The sequence below is a fragment of the Labrus mixtus genome, chromosome 4 (genome assembly GCF_963584025.1).
Source record: "Labrus mixtus chromosome 4, fLabMix1.1, whole genome shotgun sequence".
Taxonomy (NCBI): domain Eukaryota; kingdom Metazoa; phylum Chordata; class Actinopteri; order Labriformes; family Labridae; genus Labrus; species Labrus mixtus.
The window spans coordinates 16136684-16160549 of NC_083615.1; the positions used below are offsets into that span (position 1 = coordinate 16136684).

The 23866-nt window shown below is 42.2% G+C and overlaps 1 protein-coding gene across 2 annotated transcripts in view; it reads right to left on the reverse strand.

The window, feature by feature from the left end:
* LOC132972907 (protein inscuteable homolog) overlaps positions 1-23866 on the reverse strand; it is a 56074-nt gene that overhangs the window by 11274 nt on the left and 20934 nt on the right. For both annotated transcript variants that reach the window (XM_061036050.1, XM_061036051.1), the window contains exons 3-7: positions 11410-11776; positions 10480-10532; positions 10274-10397; positions 9971-10084; positions 2384-2509 (exon numbers count right to left, since the gene is read on the reverse strand). In XM_061036050.1, the coding sequence (XP_060892033.1) occupies positions 2384-2509; positions 9971-10084; positions 10274-10397; positions 10480-10532; positions 11410-11776 (784 nt within the window). The remainder of the gene's footprint in view (positions 1-2383; positions 2510-9970; positions 10085-10273; positions 10398-10479; positions 10533-11409; positions 11777-23866) is intronic.

Sequence of the window (23866 nt, forward strand, 5' to 3'; positions counted from 1 at the left end):
GCTGATCAGAGTAAACAAATAGTGTGTGTGGACCGCAGGGAGCATTACTGAAAGGACGGTGTGCTTATTTAAGATGGTTATATCACTTTCCCTCTCTGTCTGACTCTCGTGAGAACATCTGGATTAGTGAACCACTTTGTTTCCCATTTTTAGATTTTTATAGATAGGCTACAAAACTTAAGCTTGCTCCACATTCAGATTTTCAAATCTTCACCAATTTTAAAAACGTGAAGGACCACAGATATAAGGACAGTTTCATCCGATTTTTACCATTATAATCCACCGGACATGTGTGTGATCAAACGTGACGTCAGAAGAGTAACAAATAGGGAGGACGATTGACGCCGTCAGCTGGCTTTGTGGTACGTCTGACATTAGACATGTTAAAGGCAGTCGTGTTGTTGCTATGACCCCACAAGCTGGTCTTCTTTTTCAATTTTCCATTTGTTGTTTTTTCATTGTTATGTAGATGATACTCAGCTTTACGTATCAATGAAGCCCGATGGCACCAGTCAGTTCTGTAAACTAGAAACATGCCTTAAGGACGTTTGGACCTGGATGACCAGACATTTTTTGCTACTTAACTCAGACAAGACTGAAGTTATTGTGCTAGGCCCTAAAAACCTCTGAGAGACTTTTTCTAATGCTATGACTGCCCCTAATGACATCAGCCTGGCATCTAGCACCACTGTTAGGAATCTAGGAGTTCTATTTGATCAAGATATGTCCTTTAACTCTCACATCAAGCAAATTTCAAGGACAGCCTATTTTCACCTTCGTAATATATCTAAGATCAGGCATATCCTGTGCTCTGGTAAGTCTCTAAAGACTCTTCAACTTGTCCAGAACGCTGCAGCTCGTGTACTGACTAGAACTCGGAAAAGATGGACGGCTTGCCTGAACATTTGCCGAAGATTTCTGCCTTTTAATAAGGCATAATAAGGTGTTTTTCTTACCACTGTAACTTTTGCTGCTTTGCTAAAGTGTTCACGATGGATAGGCCGGGACTTTGTAATACAGCAATAAGTAAGGTCTTTTACCTGCTTTTCGTAACAGAGCTGGAAAGTTACCCCGAACAATACGTCACTTTTTTACTGACATTTTCTTTTTTTTGTGTGACAACTTTTTCCTTTCACACCAAACGTTTTATCACACATATCCTGTAGCTAGCCCTGTGATTGTATGGTGAACCGTCCAGGGTGTAACCCCGCCTCTCGCTCAATGACAGCTGGGATTGGCTTCAGCCCTCTGCGACCCCCAACGGGAAAAGCGGTAAAGATAATGGATGGATATCCTTCTGGGCTTCTGTAGTAAGCCTCAAGTGGACACTGCAGTAGTTTGCACTTCCACGTTGGGCTTCATTTTGATTGTCTTCACCTGTGTCATTAGTCTCACCTGTGTCTGATTACCCCTGTGTCTATTTAGGCTGTTTTCGAAACCGCGTACATACTACTGTTGAACTCAGTATGCAGTGTATACTGTATACTGCATACTGAGTTCAACAGTAGTATGTAGTATGACTGCCAGTCGTCGGTTATTTTGCAGTATGCTTGGCATGGTTAAACTGGTTTTACTCAGCTGTGAATAATATGTAGTAACAGTGCAAGCCAAGGACCCTGTAATTGCAGCTGCTTGTCCAGCTGTGGCACATCTGAGGAAAATCTGAAGTGGTAAGACTTGTAAATATATGAACATGTCATATTTGTTATTGGTTCATAATGTGGCCAGATATTCAGTCACCGCCACCGACGAGTTCAAACAGCTGCGCTCCGGCATTTTGATCTCTGACCTGGCACTTTGCATTGTGGGAAACAGTACGCGAGGTAGACTGGTCCGCTGCATACTGTACAATTTTCCCAAATCAGTATGACATCCTGGTATTTTTGGCATACTGCGGATCTCAGTTGTTCGCATACTGCATACTGCATTTTGACCAAATCAGTACGTACTAGTAGTATAGTATGCGGTTTCGAAAACAGCCTTATTAGTCTCTGTGTTTCTTCCCTTCTGTGTCAGTTCATTGTAGTTATGTCAGATGTGGTATGTTGTCAGTCTCCCAGTGATTCCTCGTGGCTACCTTATTACATTTTGACTTTTCAAGATAGTAAGTTTTTGTTTAAAAATCAATATTTTTTGGTTCTGCAATTAGGCCCTCCTACTATGTTTTTTTTTCTCCCCTGAACGTGACAGGATGTACCACAGAATCTGTACATTTCTCCAACTTTCACATTCTCTACCAAAACTACACAGTGCACCTTTAAACATTTCCTAATATGTGTGTGTGTGTGTGTGTGTGTGTGTGTGTGTGTGTGTGTGTGTATATACATATATATTTAAAAGTCTGTCTGACTCTTTAATTTGACCTGTGATCAATGAGGCTTACCTTGTCCAGTTGGTTGATGCCCTCCTCCACGCAGCAGATGGAGGCCACGGTCCTCAGAGCGTGTGCATACAGCTCTTTGAAGCGGTCCTGTCTGCAGATCTTAAACAGGGCCACTACAGCTCCTTCCTGAGAGAAGAGAAACAAAGATATTTAATGTTTACACCTTGAAAACAGCCAAAGTACAATGAACATCTGCACCAATGCTGAACTGCAGGAAGTCTGGTCCTCTTGCTCATGAGATTGAGGAAAATTTCAAGCACTCTCTTAGAAAGTTACTGTTTTTGTGTTCTTCGAGGCTCAAATATGTTTAAACTTTAACATCGGGCTATAGACGCCGTGACCTAGGTGAATTGTGCACGGAGAATGAGTTCCATCCCAGCACAAGTTTAGCTTTGGCAGGTGAGATTCTACATTCTGTCGTATTTAATCACTTTTCTGCAAAGCGAAAACAGGGGCAGACCTTTGGAAAGTTTCTTCTCCTCCATATCATCATTTACATGACTTAATTTCTGATTTGGAGAACTGTAAATTGCTGCGGTCACTTCTGACGTTTTTTTACCTCGTGAGCTATTTTATGTTAACTGGCAAGTCTCCTCGAGCTCACATTACTCCTGTGAGAGGTAAAAGGTCAAAGTCAATGGTAAATGGACTTAAGCTTGTACAGCACTTTTCTAGTCTTCTGACTCAAAGCGCTTTTACACTACAGGTCACACCTACACATTCACACCCTGATGGCAGAGGTTTATATGTAAAGTGACCATCAGCTAATCCATTCATACACCATTGATGAAGCAGCGGGAGCAACTTGGGGTTGGGTGTCTTGCCCAAGGACACATCGGACATGTAGCTCCACATGTAGCTGGGGATCAAACCCCCAACCTTCATGTTGAGAGAAGACCGACTGGACCACTGACCCACAGTTGACCCAAGGTCTCATGAGATCCTTAAAATAGTATGCAGGTTGAACCGGTTCCTAACTCTGATACCGTGCTATCGACTCGGATAGTCACATCACTAACATTCAGATACTGATATTGTAAAAACAGTAGCAGAGTATTTAACCAAATACAATAAGTTTTCCATTCAGACTTTAGAGCAAAATAACAAGAGAAACAGTAGGTATTCATCTATATTAAGGTTTTTGTTTTGTGTACTTGTTTGATGGACGCCTTGGGTGCACTAAGTTCTTTATTTCTGCATCATACCAGAGAACAAAAAGGTTGTCAGCCTGGGAAGGTAAACTTTCAGAGACTTATTTTGACTACTTCCACAGGCCTAACATTAAGCCTCAGACCTCTAAATTACACACCACACGTCACAATGAGCCCTTGTCTTGAAGCACACATGATTGTGCAGAACGCCGGATCAAATTGCTCCTTGCTGGACTCTCTGCTGTGGGAGCCAAAATGTCCTGCAGAGCCAAGCCAACAGCAGCACGCTGCTTTTAAAGAGTCCAGGAGACCCCGAATGACCGATGGATTTGGCCGGCTTTACTCAGCGAGCCTGCCAACCACAGAACCCATCAAATAGCTCACACAATCCATCACGTCAGATCAGAACAGCCAAAATATACATATTTCATGAATGGAAAAACAACGAGCAGAAAAAAAAGATGATTTGCAATAATAGCTGAGCATTTTCTGGGAGATTATACGAGGGTGTAAACAAACAAAAATAGCTCCTGTATTGGCTCGGTGTCTATACTAAAGCACCTCTCTGACAACAAACACTTGCAGGCATTGAGTTGTGTTCAGCGTGCAGGCAGATAGAATTACCTGGAGGAAGACGAGGCCTGTAACTACCAACCATTATCCTAATAAGGCCATTATACCGAGCTGGCATGGTTCATATGCTGTGAAGGCCATGCTGCAGGGGCTTGGAGAGAATAATCATCCTGCCCTCCAGCCTGACCGCTCCGCCCTGATCGCTGCCTACGCAATATTGCTCCAACGTACCTGGAAGAAGAACTGCGAACACTGACGGACAGATTTCAGTAAAACCTCTGAGAGCTCCAAACAGGCTGATCAGAGATGTGTTTGCTTAGTGATGAAGAGGCTGTTGATCCTTTAATTTTTTCTGTGACGCAAATGTGTGTTAGCCTCCAGAAATGATGTTCAGAGCGAGTCTGTGGAGAATATCGTACGTTGTTATTCACTTCTTCCTTTTTTTGTATTATTATATTATTTTCACATTTGTGAGTTTGGAAACTAAAGATGTAGGAACAACACTGCAAAAAATGTTGGTAGCAGCAAAACGCTCTAACTTTGAAACCTTTGCATTAAAGGGGCAATATGTAACTTTTTACATGTATAAATCGTTTTTATCTCCCGTTAATAAGCGAACGGTTAACTGATGTGAAAAAGTAGATGTTCACCGTCTATCTGTGTTGCTTGTAGAAAATTTTTCCCCGGGTCATATTTTCCGCGAAAGCTCCAGGAAGTGACATTTTCTGCACGTTCTCAACGTCCTCCTCACTCCGCTCCGCTTACACAGATCAACAGTACAAACTCATCACACACTCCCGGTCTTCACCTCCACAGCCAGAGGCCGCCTTCCACACACTTCTATCCGCCCTAGGAGTTCTCAAAGGCGGACAAACTCATCACATACTCCTGCTCTCAGTCAGTGCCTGCCGAGACTGTCGTTTGTAGGATGGAGAATGAATACAGACACACAGACTCCTTCACAGACTTTCACTTACCTACTCTGTAAACATTATGTCGGTAAATATCCAGTGTTTCGCGGCTGATGATGATGCTCATTTGTGTACGTACGATGTATGACAAGCACGCGAGGGAGAGCGAGCAACAGGTTACTGGTGCAGTTCGCCGAACGGCCATGCGGTATCGCTACAAACGCAGTATTTTTGAAAGTTACATATAGCCCCTTTAACATCTCATTTTTAGATTTTAAACCCCATTTATTCACCTTTTGAACCCGCCTGTAAACATGTATTACCCCACTATTAGCATCTTATTAGCGTGATGTAATGTAAAGAGCTCGTGAATTTCATGTACCTGATGAAAGCTGTGAAAAGTAACATGAACTTCAAATTAAAGACAGCTTTTCACTTCACTTTCTTCTTCTGTCTTCCAACCTTAAGATGTCCGTTTATTCTATATCATTTAAGCTGTTTCAAAATCCAATGAGAAATAGAAATGGATGAAAAAACTAAAAAACTCCGACGTGACTAACAGACAGTTTAATATCAGACAGTGATCACTTTTGTTGGTTCAGTATTTAAAGACGTTCTCCTGCCTCTCCTTTTCACAGATCGTCGGGCTCGTCGTTGCTTCTTCCTCTCTTCCCCATCAAATGACTTGCACTTCTTTTGTTTCCACTGACTTCATCCTCATTCCTTCAGTGAAGCCCACAGAGCACATTTATCTTCACGCTCATGCATCCCGCTGCTCGTCTGCATAAACATAATCATGTGAAACTCGACTACTTGACTAAAAATACCTCTCTGCCCATTTGTTTGTATGTAAGAGCCTATAACAGCGTGTCATTTCTTTCCATCTCACAGTTTTCTGAGCTTGGCGCTCTGGCCATTTTCATGAGTTGCTGCAGACAGTTTACTCCTTGAATTTGCAAACAAAAAGGCTGTTTGTAAAAAAAAAAGAATCAATCGTTCTCAAGTACCTCATTGAGCTAAGCATTGCTTGTTAACAAAGGGAATAACTGAATTTTCCACCCAAACCAGGACAAAGATGATGCATTTATTTGTGTCCCTTTCCTCCAATCATAAAGAAGATGTTACGTTTACATCTTCATCTGATCAACTGTATTTACCTCTTCATGCAATGTTTTCATGCTTCTTACTAGAGCTGAGGTATTGCCACGTCATGCCCTCGATGCCTTCAGTGTCAGGAAAACAAGGACACACACACACACACACACACACACACACACACACACACACACACACACGCTCGAGCATCCTGCCAGCACAGACTCGTCCAGATCAGTATCCATCATGACAGGAAGGTAAACACGGAGACAGCTAACTCGCTTGTACATCATGACACAGTTGCTCTCTAATATTTCAGCAGCTGTTTGATTTATGAAGTGGCACATGGCTGCGTATTAAAAACTGTCAGCTCGTAGCGTTTCTCTGTTATACGAGCTGCACGTTGGTTCTCACTACTGGGCTTCAGTTTTACTCACAAAGTCTGCAGGGAGTGCACCAAAATAAGAAGCTAAATCACCAGAAAACAACAACATTGTCTTTTTACTCCTTTACCTCTACAATATCAATCAATCAATCTTTATTTACATAGCGTCAATTTATACCAAATGTTATCTCGAATCACTTTAAAAAAGTGCAGGTAAAAGACCTCAGGCCCCGTGTCCAACCTAGCGTTTTTTTCTGAGCGCCAGCGTCTTTTTTCAGTTGTTTTCAATGGGTAGAGAGCGTTCACAGCAGAAAGCAACCAAGCAACCAAGCACAGCGCCCAGCGTCTTTTTTGTGCGGCCGCTCCGGGCGCTCAAGTTTTCAGAAAGGCGCTGTTGACGTCACGGGCGCTCTTTTTAAAATGTAAGATATTCCCCGTATTTTAGCCTCCTACGGATCGTGTCTTGTACTCACATCCTCTTTGCTCCATGTCTGATCGGGTTAAAAACTATCTCAAATATAAAACAAGCAGTAAAAAGTAACTGAGTAGTGTCGGTCATACAGCGGCTGTTGTCAACAAACTGTCATAGAGACGGGACGGACGTGCAGCGATTTTCTTCTCAGAGCACAAACGCTTCATGCAAACACTCCCAAGAGTACAGCCATCGATTTTCTGTCCGGAAAAAGGTGGACACGAGGTCTTAATCATTTCTATAATACAAAGACCCAACGTTAATCTATCATTAGCACTCTGCAGCATTTAGCTAAATTACAGTGGCAAGAAAAAAGTCCTTTTCAGAGGCAGAAACCTCGAGCAGAACCAGACTCATGATGAACAACCGTCTGCTGAAGCTGCACCAAGCTTGAAATACTCCGTCCAGGGATGACCCTGATGAAGGCCACAAGCCGAAACACGTTGGCCTAATTAGTTAATAAAGTTGAGCTTCATACTAGAAGTGTTGCTGGAGCTTTTTGACCTCTTCAACCTTTCACTCTTCATTGTTAGTTGGTGAAGTTGTGTCAGAAAATCCCCCTCTGTTCCTTCAACACACCAGTGAAGGACATGAAGCTTGACTTGTTCAGTGGTGTAAAGAAGTGATATTTAAAGTGCTTTTAGATAAATGTGTGAAACTTTTTTTTTTTTGCCATCATTATCGGGTCATCAGACTCAGTCACGGCTGTTTTAACTATCGCTGTTTGATTTGTTCTGACCCGCTGTGTGGTTCATTTAGTCGTCACAAATCAGTCACGATGAAGTGATCATTCATGCTGTGAGTCTCAGTCACATTTAAGTGCAGCCACAAGCTTAACAAGAGAGAACCTCACATACATTATGAGGCACCTGAGCAGAATTAAAAGACGGGTTTGTTTTTTTAAAATATGAGTCATTAAGGCAGGTGCGAGGGGAGAGATGTTTGGATGTCACGCTCAGATTGTGTTCGCTCAAAGAGCACAACGTACACTTTCTCGTGGTTCTCTTCCATTAGACGATTTTTTATTTGTCACGCATGCTTTGATTTTAAAACATGAGTCATTATTTAAAGCTGCTGTCATTAATGCCTTTTAGTATTTCAAACAACGACTTGTATATCAAAGGAGATGCACGTGTCAGGTTCAGACATAATCATGAGATTGTTACCTACAGAATACCTATAACCAAACTGTGTACAAAGGTTGTTTTTTTTCAGCAGTGGGGAAGTAAGCAGAATCTCACAAGTATGTTTATGTTATGTAAGGACCAGAGGTGGGAAAGAAAAATCGATTCATTGTAAAGATCAAGATTCTTATCTTGTGAGATTTTAGATAGATTCCTAACTTCCATAAATCTTTTTTTATTTTTTTGGGCTAATCAGTCCCCCCGTGCTAAGTGCTAATGCTAGCTCTTTAACTCAGTGTGATGCCAAATGGAGCCGCAAGACATTCAGCCAGTCTCACAGATGATGGGAGTAGATCCTGAAGTATGTACTAATTCATAAATAGACTTTGATTCATGAATCATGATCTTGAGATTCTGAATCGAATCATGACCCCAAGAATCAAAAGCGAATCAAATCTTGAATCACCCAAAGATTGCCAGCCCTCGTAAGGACCAATGAGAAACTACACCTTCTCCGCTGGGGGCAAGCTCTGCATGTCATGGAGATTTGTATGTGAACTGTACTGGGATTGAAAATGTTTTGATGAATTTATGAATACTGAAGGGATCCTAATACAGTAATTTAGTCTATTTTGTTTTTCTCTGTCTAACTATCTGTTTGTTTTCGATTGCCAAATTGTATACTGTCATGTGGATGTTGCTTGCCTGTATTTAATTTTTTTTTTTTAAAACTACACTATATCAAAATAAAGGGGGTTAATTAATGGAACAGGAGTATTGTAGTGCAGAGCTGTGAGTAGTCAGAAGAGAAGACAGAAATATCACATCTCCCCCTGTATTTAAACAACTAATCACTCTTTTATTTTAAACAATAAGAAATCAGTGTACAGACAGTGATGATGAGTAAAGAGCCAGGTAACCCGCGCTGCTGTAAAGGGTGTGTACTGTAAGTGACGGACAAACTGGTGTTAGCTAATTAATAGAGATGAACAGGTGGAGGGTGTTTGGTATCGGGTATTCATTAGCAGCTATTGAAAGGCTGGTTTCCTCCACGCTCGTCCTGAGGGAGTTAAATAAGGTGGAGCGGACTGAGAGGTAAAGATGCCTGAGCAACCTGCGTTTGTGCTCAGTCCTAATGAGAGCTGACAGTATTGATCTGACAATCTGGCAGCAAAGGAAGTGTGTGTGTGTGTGTGTGTGTGTGTGTGTGTGTGTGTGTGTGTGTGTGTGTGTGTGTGTGTGTGTGTGTGCCATCAGGAAGAGTCTTATCGAGAGTATCCTGGACGCAGACTAATGTCCTACTGAGACTTTCTGTCTGCTCTGTTCTGTCTTATCTCGCGGTGAAGAGCTTTGTAAAGAGATATCTGACGGTCTGACGGTCTGCCGCTCCGGAGGATGAACATTTTCTAAAGGTGGAGATTCTTATTAGAGGGAGGGGTCTAGAAAAAGGAAAGGGTGGAGGTTTAACATCAAATGAAGCTGGCTCTGCCAAAGACAGGGTGGGAAAAATGAAACGAATATATTAGATCACGCTGCTTACTTGTCGCTGACGTCAGGATTTCTGACATAAGAGGTTTTTTGCACAATTAAATACGTCAGTGGGGACGGGCTGCTTCTCGGACACATACATTTAAATTGATATTGTTGAAACTCCTTTGAAATAGCAAGTCATTAAATCAAGTTAGGTCCCTAAAAAGGATGTGCCGTCTTTCAGGTATTTTATTTTTCAGCCGAGCGGCCTTCTTCAGATCATGAAGGTGAATGGAGGTCATGACATTTACAGGGGGTGGGCAAGTTAGGGGTTCAAAAATAACTGCAAGGACATCCTGAGGTCTCATATACTGTTCATGTTGTCTTCACAATAAGACCACAGTACCTTGGCGATGATGCTGCAGAGCTGAGGTCCGTCCTGAGTGAGGGACAGCAGGTTGCTGATGGCACTGCCGATGGTGAGAACGTTGTCTGACGACTCGATCTGTTTGATTAAGACCTGCAAGTAAGATAAAGAAAACATTAACATGTAATTAAGAGTGAAAGTGTCAGGGTATTAATGGCCTAGTGGTTAGTTCACGCCCCCAACTCTCCAAAAGCAGGCAGCCCGAGTTCAAACCCCCCCATGGCTCCTTTGCACCAAGGGTTAATTATATATTACACAACACATGACGGACTGATCACGTACCCGGATCTCATTGGCTAAAGCCATGTCGATCATGTTGCTGAAAGAATCGCTGACGTCAGTCAGGATCTCGTGGATTGCCTCTCTCATGGACTTCAGGAAGTACTCGTCATCAGTGTGAAGGCACCTGTGGGTAAAAGGATTCCACATTAAACTCACTTAAAACTGTTTATTATGATGTATGTGTTTCATTATGTTAAGAGTTTTACCTCTCTGTGATGTTGGTCAGCTCCATACATTTTTCCAGCAGGGATTTCTCGTACTGCAATGAAAGACGAGGACATAAATCTGTCATTAAATCAAAAGGAAGAAAGTTAAGAAAATATGTTTTATATTGTATGAAAGTTCATTCCATGCAGTGTTACGGCAACACAGTCCCTGATAGGTTGTCTGGCATGGCTGTCAAGCTAGTGAGGGGGGCGGGCCTTCCTGCCTGGTTGAACGGCCAATGGCAGGGAAGCCACCGTCTTGATTAGCTGAGGCGGGCAGGTGTGCGGGACACCAAATGTTTGGGGAATATGAGAAGCTTCGTGGGAGTTGTACGAGAGACTGTCGATGCCTTCCCGTGTTCTTTGTAATTAAGTCTTTGAGTTATTGTAGCGTGTTTTGTTAAATAATGAACTGTCATCCAACGGAGGAAAGCGTTGGTTTGAACCGAGCAGAGTGAGCTGGTCCAGAGAGTGACGCATCGTCGCGCTGAGTTGAGACTGCAACAGGTAAGGTCCGTCTCCCTTACCTTAGTTGGCAGCCACAAACAATTATGCCGCAGGCAGCAGACGCCTGGAAGCCCTAGACGTAGTAAAAATCCCAGGGTTGTGTTTGCCGTGACAGCAGAAAAATGTTCTTCTTTGAATTGAGTTGCACTCAGTTTCAATCTAAAAACTCTCCAAAGGTTTATGTTAGGGCTGTCAAACAATTCATTCAATTTCAATAGTTAATCACGATTTAGTTCATTTTGCTCGCATGTGTGAAATTGCTTTTCAAAATAAAATAGATGACTGATCTGGCACTACTACCACCCGACGTCCATGACATTAATTGGTGTGTCTTAGGGCCTTATTTTGAAACTTCAGTGCCTGACTTCCTTTGAAGCGTCCTACTTTCAATTAGGATTCTTTAAAAGGACATCAGACTTTCACCTTCTGCATCTCAGGTGGTGTACTCCGCGCGGCGCCGTACTCATGCACCAGTGAGCGCACGTGACAGTTGGCCCTCACGGCGGTGCTGTGGACCCTCTGCCAGCGACCTTTCTCCAGCCGCTGGAACATCTTCCCGAGCTCCGTGCTGACCACAAGCGCTCGACGTAGGAGTGTCTGCAGGTTGTTCCTGGCCACGTGGTCGCCTGCACCGACGCCCGAGGACACGATCAGCTCTCCCTGCTGGGCGTCCTCCTCCACCCCGATGGGTTTGGCCTGGAGGACGCACATACACTCCACCTCCGTCATGTGGCGGAGATCCTCCATCCAGCGCTGGACCGAGTCAACCTGGAGGGACTGCATGCGGGTACTGTGGGAGAAAGAAACCAAACGATAAAAAAAGCCTGACTTTGTTAATTCACTTAAAAGATTATTTAAATCTAACAGCAGCAGAGACCTGAGTATGTAGATAACCAAGTAAAACAAAAGATATGGATTTAAACTTTAAAGGAGCAATCAGTAAGTCCAGTATGTCCTCTTTCTAATTTTAGATTCTGGTCCTGAATGATCTGGATTTCTTTGGACCAGAGAAGGTAGGCAGTATTAAGGCACCCCCACACGGCCGTTATGGACACCCCTCGGTTTTCCAGATATGAGAGCAGTTATCAGGTCAAACCAACAGGTGTTAAAAAACTTTTTAAGACCGAAGCAGAGCTGGCTAAACACTGAAGCTTCAGTGTCCAGGACATGGTAACCTGCGTGCACATCGACTGCAGTCAAGACCACACTAACTGAGACCAAGACATACCCGAGACCAGAGTGCTCTGAGAGCGAGGCAAGACCACATTCTTCCTAAAATCAATGTTGTGTACTTAAAGTAAACATTGTAATTTTCCTGCAGAATGGAGGACCACTTTAACAACATGCTAAACTGAGCAAACAACCCCCCCTTCCCCCCCAGACTCCAATCTCCCGCAGGACTGACCCTCTAATGAACGCAGACTTAAGGGGGAAATCTAGAGTTCAGCAACCTGTTCGTGAAAGCTCCCTAAAAGAGGAGCCGCCAATAGATACAGACTCCTTTAAGTCCACACATGGAGGGGGTCTCAAATGAAGCTGGATATTTCCCTCCTGGATTTTCTTGTATTGTTTTTTAGCAAGATGGCAGCACACTGGAGCAATAGGATATTGCTTTGGGATTGAAGATTGTTTTTTTCTGATTTAAGAGCGGCTTTAAGGTCATGTGTACACTCCAAACAAAGATTTAGAAATTGACCAGCAACAGCGAACTTCATCACGTAAACATCTTGAAGGAAGGTGTTTGAATCATTAGAAAACCACAACTCCATTTTTTTTAATCCACTATCAAACCACGAGGAGGGGAGCTGTTTAATGAAAAGAATCAATGTGGAGCTTTTGTGAAGGTCAGAGAAAGGTCTCATTAAGACATGAGAAAGAAAAAAAATACAGCAAGCAAACAAGTAATGCCTCTAAACTGATCCCCACACAGATATCCTTACACCAAGTAAAACACAAAAATGGAAAAAGACAGCATGGAAAATCAATTAATGGTGTGTTTTTTCTGGGTGCAAGAACTTGAAACCCAGAGGAACACATTTATGTCACATGCCTTAAAGCTTTCTTCAGCTGTAACTTTTATCATATCGAAGAATCATTTGTCAAAACGTGCAAAATGCAAAGAAATCAGTCATCAAATCGAATAACTTAAACTTTTCGTTCCTCGTTTTTGCCTCCTCCTTTTGCCACATGGGAGATACAATTGGTGCTAAACGTGCTTTGTGACAGAAGGCAGCGCGGAGGCTACTGATGATGATCCAAAAGTTTGAGCTAGCTAAAATCGTTTTGTCAAAACACACCTTTTCCTGAAACAGAAAGTTGTGGATTAGAGAGCCCGAATACACACACTCACTCAGACTCACACACTGTACATGTACAGAAATATGTAAATAAATTGTCGATCATCTGTCAGACGAGGAGGTGGAATAAAAATTCAGAAGTATTCAAATCTGTAGGTAGCAGAGCGCGGAGGCTCACTGTTTAAAACCTGCTCCAGCAAATAAATCTCCCTCAATCTGGGAAAAGGATGAAGATGTAATAAGCTGTAAATGTTGAGTTTTAAAATGAACTGCACATTGTCACATTATGTAGCTTTGATTAATATGAAGGTTGTTCTGCTAAGTGGGCTAAATGGCTTTTTACTGATCACTGTGATGTCGTACAAATGGATGAAATATGAGATTGAATTTAAATCGCAATGATTAAAGTAGTTTACATGTCCTGAATGTTCCTAAGAAATAAAATATAATCAAACTTCTCTTTCTCACATTTAAAAACCATCAGTAACAGCGTGCCTTGTTGGGGATTAATCACACAGTTGAGAATAACACGGTGACTCAGATTAAGTGAGTCAAGTGAGCCACAAAGAGCTCGGTCTCTGTCACGGATGAAGAGGACATGAATAGAGCTCTCCATTTTTAATTGGCATTATCTTCTGACACATTTCACCCAATGAAGTCTCGCAGGAAATGTCCAGAAATGTCCGTGATCTTATGCAGCTATCGTGTTTCTTTAAAGTGCAGAAGTGACTGAGTCAGAAAAAACAAACAACCAATTGGATCTAAAAAAGGTACAGTCGTTCTGCAGCCGTATGCAGAATTCAACCAGATGGGACAATTTCAGACCGTTATCCACAGTTATATAACGACATCATATATGAGGATGAACTGGTTTTGATTTACACGCCCATCAAACCACCAAACCTTCCCTTTCACCGCACGGTGGGGGGGGGGGGGGGATGATAATAATAGGTTTGTTTTCCAAAGGAGGGGAAGCGGTGCTCTTCAGCTCACAGGGAATGACAAATATTTACATGCAGGGCCAAGAGAGGGTCAGACGCGAGCGGCTCTATTATCGCAGACGGGATCCATGCGGAGATGAAGCACCACGCTTTCAAAGGACGGGCGGCTGACAGGAGACTGAACAACAGCGGCAACAGAAGCACAAGCTGCTTTAGAGAAGAAATACTTTTTTTAAAGTGTTCCAAGGTTTCAGCACGATTATTGTACGGAGTGTGAAAGTGTATTTAAGCTCCTGTGAGGAGTTATTAGCTGCTTGAAAAAAAGAAAAACTGAAATGTATTCTTTATTTTTTATTTGAAGTATTAAATTAAAAAGAGACAGAAAGGTCGGCACACAAATGTCCTTCCACTGTCCTTATCCGGGTAAAAAATAGCAACACTACGAACGCACAAGCGATACTTCGATATGTTGTGTTGCTATTTCCAACCCAGTTAAAGGAAACTAAAAGGACATTTGTGCGCCGACTTTTGTGTCTCTTTTAGTCTTGTTGCGGTCGTGCACCTGGAATCGTGTTTACTGTCGAGTGTGCTCCTTTTTTGCTGTTTAAGTATTAAAGTAAACCGAGAGCATCAGAGAGAATATATTTCTGTAAAGGTAAATGTCTGTCCCACCTGATTTAAGTAGGAGTCAGAGGTAACTACCAGTACACTGCAGGAACGACATCCTTTAAAAAAAACCTACATCACCAAAGGTTCATTGTGAGTGGCACAGCAGACATTCAAACTAAAGACAGAGGACATTTCTCTTGAAAAACGAACATATATACAAGACAAAGTCAGCAGAGATTCATCGTCCCACTTTGTCCACAGGGGACACACTCCACAAAATCCACACTGAACAAAAAAATCCTCACAGGAGCTTTATGTAAAGCTCTCTCCTTTTTATGCACCGACCTGTATTAAGATGGACAGCGAAACAGCTGTCTACGAGTGAAGCCAAATATTTAGCGCTCCCCCTGCTGACTAGCTGCAGTAAAGGTCCTCCATGTTAACAGATGGGACATGGGTCAATCTATAAAGTTAAAATAAACATCAATTTAAACCAATTTAAACACAGATTCTGTCGTTATAGATAGTTATTATCATGCTGACTTATGTACAAGTGTTTATGTTATGGTCGTAAGAGACAGTGTTATTTAGGTTCACTGTAATACTGACCTGAACCGACGTGTAAATCATGTAAAGGCTGCGTTATTTTTGAAGCAAATCTGTGGTTCTTTTACATAACTGAGAGTTTGATTCGACACAGATGTCAATAAAATAAAACTTTATGTTGTGCAGGAACTTTGGGTGTCACAGACATGAGAGGGAAGACAGAAAATGTTGAGAGATGAGGCGACACATTGTTGGGTTTTTATCTTCTCACAGGATTTGTTGACGAAATCCAAAATATAAAACGTCAGCAGCTTTAAAATAAATATGCAACTTTGCTTATAACCCACATAAGGCTGCATTAAGTAAAAACTTTAAAACTGCTCAATTTGAAGAATTGCTTTGTGGTCAAACATGCAGAACTCATGTCCTGAATCTTGCTGCTGAGCTAAAGTCACTGTGAGCTCCCTCTTCCTGTTACACTTCAGGAGAAAGTGTTAACTTCAGCTTTTAGATGATTCACTTTTTTGTTGTAACTTTTTATGAGACATGGAGTTGTTCTGCTGGATGAGTCACTGAGAGGTTTCTGCTCAGTAATCGTCCCTCTGATTCAAACCCACATTTATGAAACAGAGAGGTTGGGGACTCCAGAGTCAGTCTGTCTGTGTGTGAGAAATTGTTTTTTACGGTTAAGATTAGGTTTGGTTAAGGGCTATATTTAAGCATTTATGTAATGATCTTCAAAATCAGTTGTATGGCTCAGAGATCAGTGTGCTCCTGGCCTTAAGGGGGAATAACGACAAGTTCAGCCAGACCTTATTTGAAGCAGGTATAGCATAAAGTCAAGATCGGTTTGGTTATGTAGGACAATAATGTAACAGTTTGAGTGTTGCAATCATAGACTATGGTTTAGACCTACACATTTTCCATCACCTGGGTTGAAGCAATGAAACTGTCTCCCTAACACTTTATTTGTCTTTGAACACCTTAAATGCAAGTTCTTACATGCTGGTAAATGCAGTGACTCATCACACAACATCGATATTCAGTTATCCTCCAAAGCAAATGGTATAAATTAGTGCCCGACCAATTCATCGGCCAGCCGATAATATCGGCCGATATTAGCTTATCCAGTGACTATCGGTATCAGCTATTTTATCGCAGATATACACCGATATTACTAGATTCATTGACCGGTCAGATAGCATTTAATTTCAGTTTCATTGTAGTAAACTACCAGTTCTCTTTCACCCACAGAGTGTGCGATATGGATAACAACGAGCATCATCACCCTCCAGAGTGTCGAGCAGTGATTACATTTCCAGCTGAGTGACCATCTTGTCTTCCTTATAAATCTTTTCCACAAGTGTTTGATAACTGTGTTTGAGGGACCAATTCAATAAATGTGTATATTTATATTTATCTATCTCTACAGATTTCATAAGAAAGATATCGGTCGATAAATCGGTATCTTTATCGGCCCCAAAACTCTCATATTGGTCGAGCCCTCGTATAAAGACTTTCTGATGCAATTCCAGGCGTAAAATGACCCTCAAATGAACCAAACAGTTACCTTGTTCAATTCCAAAACCAACACTCATTCACATCCGGCTGCTTTAAAGATTGAATCATCTGCTGACAGCCTTTTCACTCTGAGGGAAACCTTCACCACACAAAGAAAGAAAGACAGAAACAAGCACAAACACGGACCTCTGACAGAATTCCATCACAGGGTGTGAGTCAGATTGTTTGAGGCTAAAAACAGCAACAGCATCCGCATGAAAAACACTGTGAGCATTAATCTCTTAGCGTGTGCTGTCAGTGGGTTGTTTGCTAATCACATCATGAAGATAAGGGAAATAAACGAGGGACAGACACATCTCTACTAGCTTCATGTCGGGTGTTTCAGGTTAGTTAGTTAGCAGCAGACAGGCAGCTCTGAAACCTTCATGGAGCACCTGTTGTCACTCACGTTGGGCGCTTATTGAACAGCAGAAAGTAGTTTGTTCTTCAGGGGTGGCTGGACATTACTAGACCTGTGTCATGTTTTTCTAGAGGCTATGAGTGTATGTAAAACACTTGATAGCTCATGAGCACAGGTTGAGTAATGTTGGCTTCTCCTCGGTCAACCGTTGGAATTATGGTTTCCTACCGATGTTTTCAATTAAGGTGAAGCTCTGAGTCGCTCAGTCAGTCTGGTATGAAGAGCATGTGTGACATTAACACTTCTTAAAATGCAGATTATTAGCTCCATGCTTACCTTGAGCATGTATTGGTTATAGATCTTAATGTGATAATGCTGAAACACTTTGTACTGTTTGTTTCAGAGGAACTGCATATTGCTAGATTACACGGCTACGGAGAAGGCGCTGTGTTTAAAAGTTTGAACTCTGGAACCAAGCGGCAACCTCCAGTCTTGAAAAAATGAAGCCAATGCGGAAGTGCAAGGTCCTGCAGTTCGTCGAGTGTCCACTTGAGGCTGGCTCCAGGAGCCCCGGTAGTCACAAACACACCACAGCCAAAAAATAAACACGTTTACACCCTGGTATAAAAAACTAAATAGGTCTGATTACTTGTTGTCATCACTGGCACACACTGTACGGGGATTATTTTTTGACAGGTGGGCGCGATGTGACGGTTTGTTAGTGGGCTTAAAACCCGCCTCAGCTCCAGCTCTCAGACTGTCCTTAGGTTGACTTAAAGTTAGGCTGAGACAGGATTTCCAGCATGGCGGCTGCTCCCGTAACAGATGGGTGACATCACCCAAGCTTCGTCCATTAATAATAGAATAGAATAGAATAGAATTACTCTATTGATCCCAAACTGGGAAATTGTGGCGTTACAGCAGCAGGTTATCCAAACACACAATATTAGCAAATCTAAACATAATATAATATTAAATACAAAGTAAATAAGCACTAAAAATATCAAAACTAAGAATGTGAATATATACAACCAGGATTTAACTTAGCATTACTAGTTTTAAATATGAAAATATTAAATACAACATACTTTGCTGTAGATAAATGTAAATGTGAAATAACAGAGTTGTAAATGGACAGCATTGACATAGGGAGCAGTCCAGAGCTGTTCAATCAGTGATACGTAAGTTAAAGTGCAGGGGTGTTGACATGTTGTCAGCAGAAAAAAAAATATTTGCAGTCCATGTCTGGAACTTGTTTTTAGTTGGTATCATTGTGGTGTGAACTCCACCCGAAAAGACTCCTCAATTAAAGTGACAGGCAAAGGTGGACAGAGCATCTCTAGATTTGTAAACTCTAAATTTGTCGCGGGCTGTGGTCTCCGTACTTCACATCTAGTATGTTACCTTAGGCTGAGAGCTCTACTACCATACAGGTAGCTAGCAGGATTGCAAACTCTAAAAAAACAAAAACAGATGGGAGTAGAAAGGCCTGCACAGAGACTGCATGTTGTGGACTTTGCTGAATGCAGGATAGTCGTCACATAGGAAGACAGTTTAAACCAGTGGTTCTCAACTGGTGGGTCGGGATCTAAAGGTGGGTAGCGGAGCTGTTTTCAGTGGGTGTCAAACAGTTTGTCAAGCGCTTTTTAAACACGTTTGTTTTGTTCAGTTTGCAGCTTCCGTCAAATATTTTGCATCGTCTGAGCTACAAAACTGCACAATTTTGCATTAAATAAATCTGATTGGTTGAAAAATATCTGAAATAAGGGTCAATATTTTCCAGGGAGGAGTTTGTGATGGGTCCTGAGGCTAGATGAGTTGAGAACCAACCTCTGTGAAAACCCCCAAAACAGACTGTCTTCTTCACCAGTGAGACATGTTCCTGATTTTACAGTGAGTAAATGAATCAATGTTGACTTTTTGTCTCAAACTCTAGTCTCCGAGGCTGAGTCACGTGTTAACCCATCCAATAAACCAGCTTTGTTTTACTTTAAATTCTGACTCTTGGCTCAAATGTTCCACAATAAGAAAATGGAGAAAAAAAGTCTCTGTAATAAAGTAACAAGAAAAAATCTACAAATGATCACAATATGTGTCCACAAAACAAACACTTTCTGATCAGATTGGAGACTGTAAGGCTCTGAGGATCAGTACTTGGAGGAGTTTTGGATTAAAGCCCTGACTAAATGTTTTAACACATCGTCTGTCCAATTCTCAATTGTCCACAGACTTCATGAGAGTATCATCGGCACGCCACCATGCTTTTTTTTTGGAAAAGAAACACGGCAACATGTGTTAGCTCATTCGTAATGTTTCTGGATCTGACTCTGCTCAGTTTATTCCCATCACAGTTGTCTGTTATGAAAGTCATTCAGCAAGATGTAAGCAGGACGAAGGCCTCCACTGTTGTCCAACGTCTGGTTTTCATGGATATCACAGTCTGACGCCTGATGTCACTTATGAAGAAATGGAAATTTGAGTCGGATACCACAAAAGAACCGCAGTCCAGAGCTGCACAGTGAATGGAAAAGTGGGCAGAGTGAGCTGCAAGATTTTGAGGAGCAGACCATTGTGGCTTTGGCTCCCAATGACGGAGGAAACAAGGACACTGTTGTCCCACAAAGTAATAAATATGGAGGCAGATATTCAAAGAGACCAAATAGGATGTTAAAGAATTCTTACAGCCTGAAAACCAGAATGTCTCCAAGCAGAACTCTCTGAACAAACCGAGGCTACAGCTGCACTGGGGAGGAACAAATCGCTGCCTCACCGTGTAAAGAGGCGACGGATGAGCTCAGCAAATGGTGAAAGCATATGCCTAATGGTACTTTTGGATGTGTAGGTCACGCCTTGATTTTTGCGGGCGAAGGTCGAGTCTGCGCTCCTCCCGAAGTAGCGCCTGGTAAGGGGATAACGTGGCCTCTGACGGGTATACAGCTGAATCCCGGCAGCAGAGGCAGACATCTGACTTCCAGATGTTTCAGACGGCCTCTAATGTTTAGCCAAGAGCCAGACTCACCTAAAGCAGAACACTCTGTTTTTTATTTGCTCTGTCTCTCAGTCTGACTGATTCTGAATTAATTCTCTGTCGTTTGTTCTCTTTTTGACTCACACGCCTGCATGCACACATCTGTTCACAAAAATGTACCTATCGCAGTTTGTGCAAGACATTAATCTGACACTCAAAAGTGCCCTATTTGGGGGATTGTTGTGACCCAAAAAGCTTGATTTTGTGGATAGGACAGTGAAAAGTGACTGATAGTAACTAATGTTTCTTGAAGCTGTAGGGCTTTTGCCATGGCTTCATAGAGTTGCTGCTGTTTTTGCTTATTTATTTTGCGTATCATGTGGAACGTGCATCAATTTAGGTCGATTGTTGTTGGGTTTTTTTTGGGAGGGTGGGGCTTTCAATGCCTTTTTTGGTAGAGCTAGAACAGTGGATAAAGTCGGATATCTGAGGGAGAGAGTGGGGAACGAAATGCTGGAAATGAGCCAAAGGTCGGATTCAAACCGGAGCCGCCCGCTTGGAGGACTACACCCTCTGTACATGGGGCACGCACACTATCCTCTAGGCTACCAGCGCCCCTGAATTGCAGTTTTTTGACTGCTTTTATTGGTGGGTATTGCAAACGACAACAACAATAAAAACACTTTGGAACCTTTGGTTGATTAGTCAAATTTGTAGAAAAGCGTTCATTAGACAAAATGGCAGCTGGTCTGAATGCACGGGGCTTTGCTACGTTTGTTGTGATTGAGATGTAATTACTTCCTGGATTGACAGGTCAATACTTTGGATTCTCTGGGCCTTTAAGTCTGAGTCTTAAAACATCTGTAGCAGACTGCTCTCTCACTTTATGCCTTTTTCCCACATTCTGTGTTTTTCTCCTGCATGAGCTAACTCACACTTATGCAACTTCACACAACCCTGCACGGAGCTGCACACTCAAATCAATAACATAAAAAGAATAGAAAAACACACCGCAACAACGCATGACGAACAGAAACTTGGATAAGCAGCTCAGTAATGACCCAGCCTCTTTCAGACTGTAACCTGAGGCCCCCGATCGTCCAGATAAACCGCTCCGTGCAGAGCGCCGGTCCTGTTGTGTAGATGTTTGTCATCTAAAAGCATGTGTGTGCGCTCCATCTGTGTTTGCAATTTATTCTAATACAATGCAGTCATTTGGCTCCTTTCATCAGCCGACTTACTGACTGTTACTGAGCCATGCGCTGAACAAATAGGATCTATGTTTGAGAGAGCGTGTGAGGGACAGACAGACAAAGACAGCAAGGTTTGTTTGTGTGTGTGTGTGTGTGTGTGTGTGTGTGTGTGTGTGTGTGTGTGTGTGTGTGTGTGTGTGTGTGTGTGTGTGGGTGTGTGTGTGTGTGTGTGTGTGTGTGTGTGTGTGTGTGTGTGTGTGTGTGGTAGGCTGTGTATTTCGTGACAGCTGCACTGATTTGATATTGAAGGGCGTTCATTACACATCTTCTGCGGCACTGTGTAAGCATTCGTAAACACACGACTGTCAGAAGATGTACATTCAAATGTATTATCGATGACTGAAATAGACTCCAACCAAAGCAGCTGATGAAGAGGCCTCACCAGCGTGTGACACTTTGCACTTCACAACAAACACATTCATCACGGCGCTGGTAGCAAGTTTGTCTTTCAGATCTGCAGAAAAAGACTTTAGTGGTTTTCGTTTATTTGAAGATTGATATCCATGATGTTTCTGAAAACACACAACAGGGGCTTTGGTTTTGGCTTTGATTGGTTTTCTTTGGCTTGACGTTATAAAACACGAGAAAAGAAGGAGGTGGTCAATTGAAGCAAAAACAAACTGAATGTTACCGATTGTATCATGAACGAGCTGGAGATGAAAGCTGTTTAGTTGATGGTTTGATGCTCATGTGTTGGTCAGCTGGCAGGTATTGAAACAACTTTTCTCTGTTTTTGCTTCAGTGTCCAACTGGATTATTTGGTTTCAGCCGCTGACGTCTGTGTGCCGATGTGCACCTCAGATATGCAATTAAAATCAGGACAGACGTTTTCAGCTCGTGTGTGTGAGCGAAGAGAGGGTTTGTGTGTGTTTAAGGATGTGTATTTGCATTGTCACTAAGGTTTTGACCTTTACACCTCTTTCTATCGGCTGAATCTTTGTGGATTTAGGATCCTGACTGAGAGTGATTTATTGGTTTGAAGATGATGAACAAACAAACATCAGCTGGTCAATATTTCCCCAGGACAGATATGAAGGAGGAGAGGATGAAATTTCCATCTGCAGCTTCTCCGATGTCAGTCCATAGAAACCTGCCACACAACTCTGAACATCATCTGAAGTTTATTAAGCCTGAGTTACAGATGAGGCCCGGTGTTGTCGATCGTGCAAATAATTCAAGTCTGATGAAAACATTTATTATGGGTTTAAAACTGTATTTAACTTTTTTAACATTTAGTGTCATGGAGCTCAGCGTACGTTCAAGCAGGAAGACAGGTTACATTCTCTCACACATTTATTCATTTTCTTCATTGAACTTAGCCCCTCCCTCTCTACCACTTCCTCCGTCTCCCTGCTCTGGTGATCAGCTGATTTGGGGCGTTTACAAGTAATAATCCTGCCACAACCTCTCTCAACCAATCATCATCATAATTTTAACACCTGTTCTCTCTCTTCCTCAGTCAGTTTGTCATTTCAGTGCGATCGCTGTGACCCTCCTTTGACCCGGTCAGCTCCAGTCCAGCTCAGCCTCAGAAACCCACTCCTCAACACATCCTGCATTCTTCTTCTACCACCACCACCACCAGGGTCTACACTCCAAAGAGGGGTATCCTATCCTGCTGTCGGCCTCATTACCTCATCGAGTACATGAAGTCTTCATGATGGAGTCTAATCCCCAAAGACTTTGCACATTTATTTCCTAAATTGTTGAATAAATAATTGTTCATTCTTAACTAAGTCACTCCCGACTGAATTTATTTATCACCATTTGAAGCTACAGAGGGCAGCCAAAAAAAACTCTAAGACTGAGATTTTAAGAAGACCAAACAGAGCTAACATTAGGCTGCCACGAAGAAAGGGACTGAGACTTTGATTGGAAACAATATAATCTAACCAGCCACGGTGTAGCGTAACTGAAATCGTAGTTAGGACAATAATAGAGCCAGTGCTGGTCAAACAGAGAAAATATCACAAATTCTGCTGAGCAGGTACTGAGACATTCCTGGTTAACAGCACCTGTAGTAATTCCTAAAACGTGTCATGATAATGCAGATGCATAAGCGTGTAAATCAATTTTTCTGTTTCCAACTCAAAACAGCAGCCCACAATCTGTTACAAAAACATGTCAGAGATAAATTCATCTCCTCACAGACCACAGAGGCCGTCTAATGACAAAGCTAGACCCCGTCACCTTAATCTATGAGCGGCTCAGATACCAGTGTCTGTCACACCACTGACACCATTACAGCTCATTATCAGACTGAGATAGAGGCCACAGTACACTTCATGTGGTCAGAATGTGGTTATTTCTATCACGGGTGTTATTGATTTTTTTGTGTTTCTACA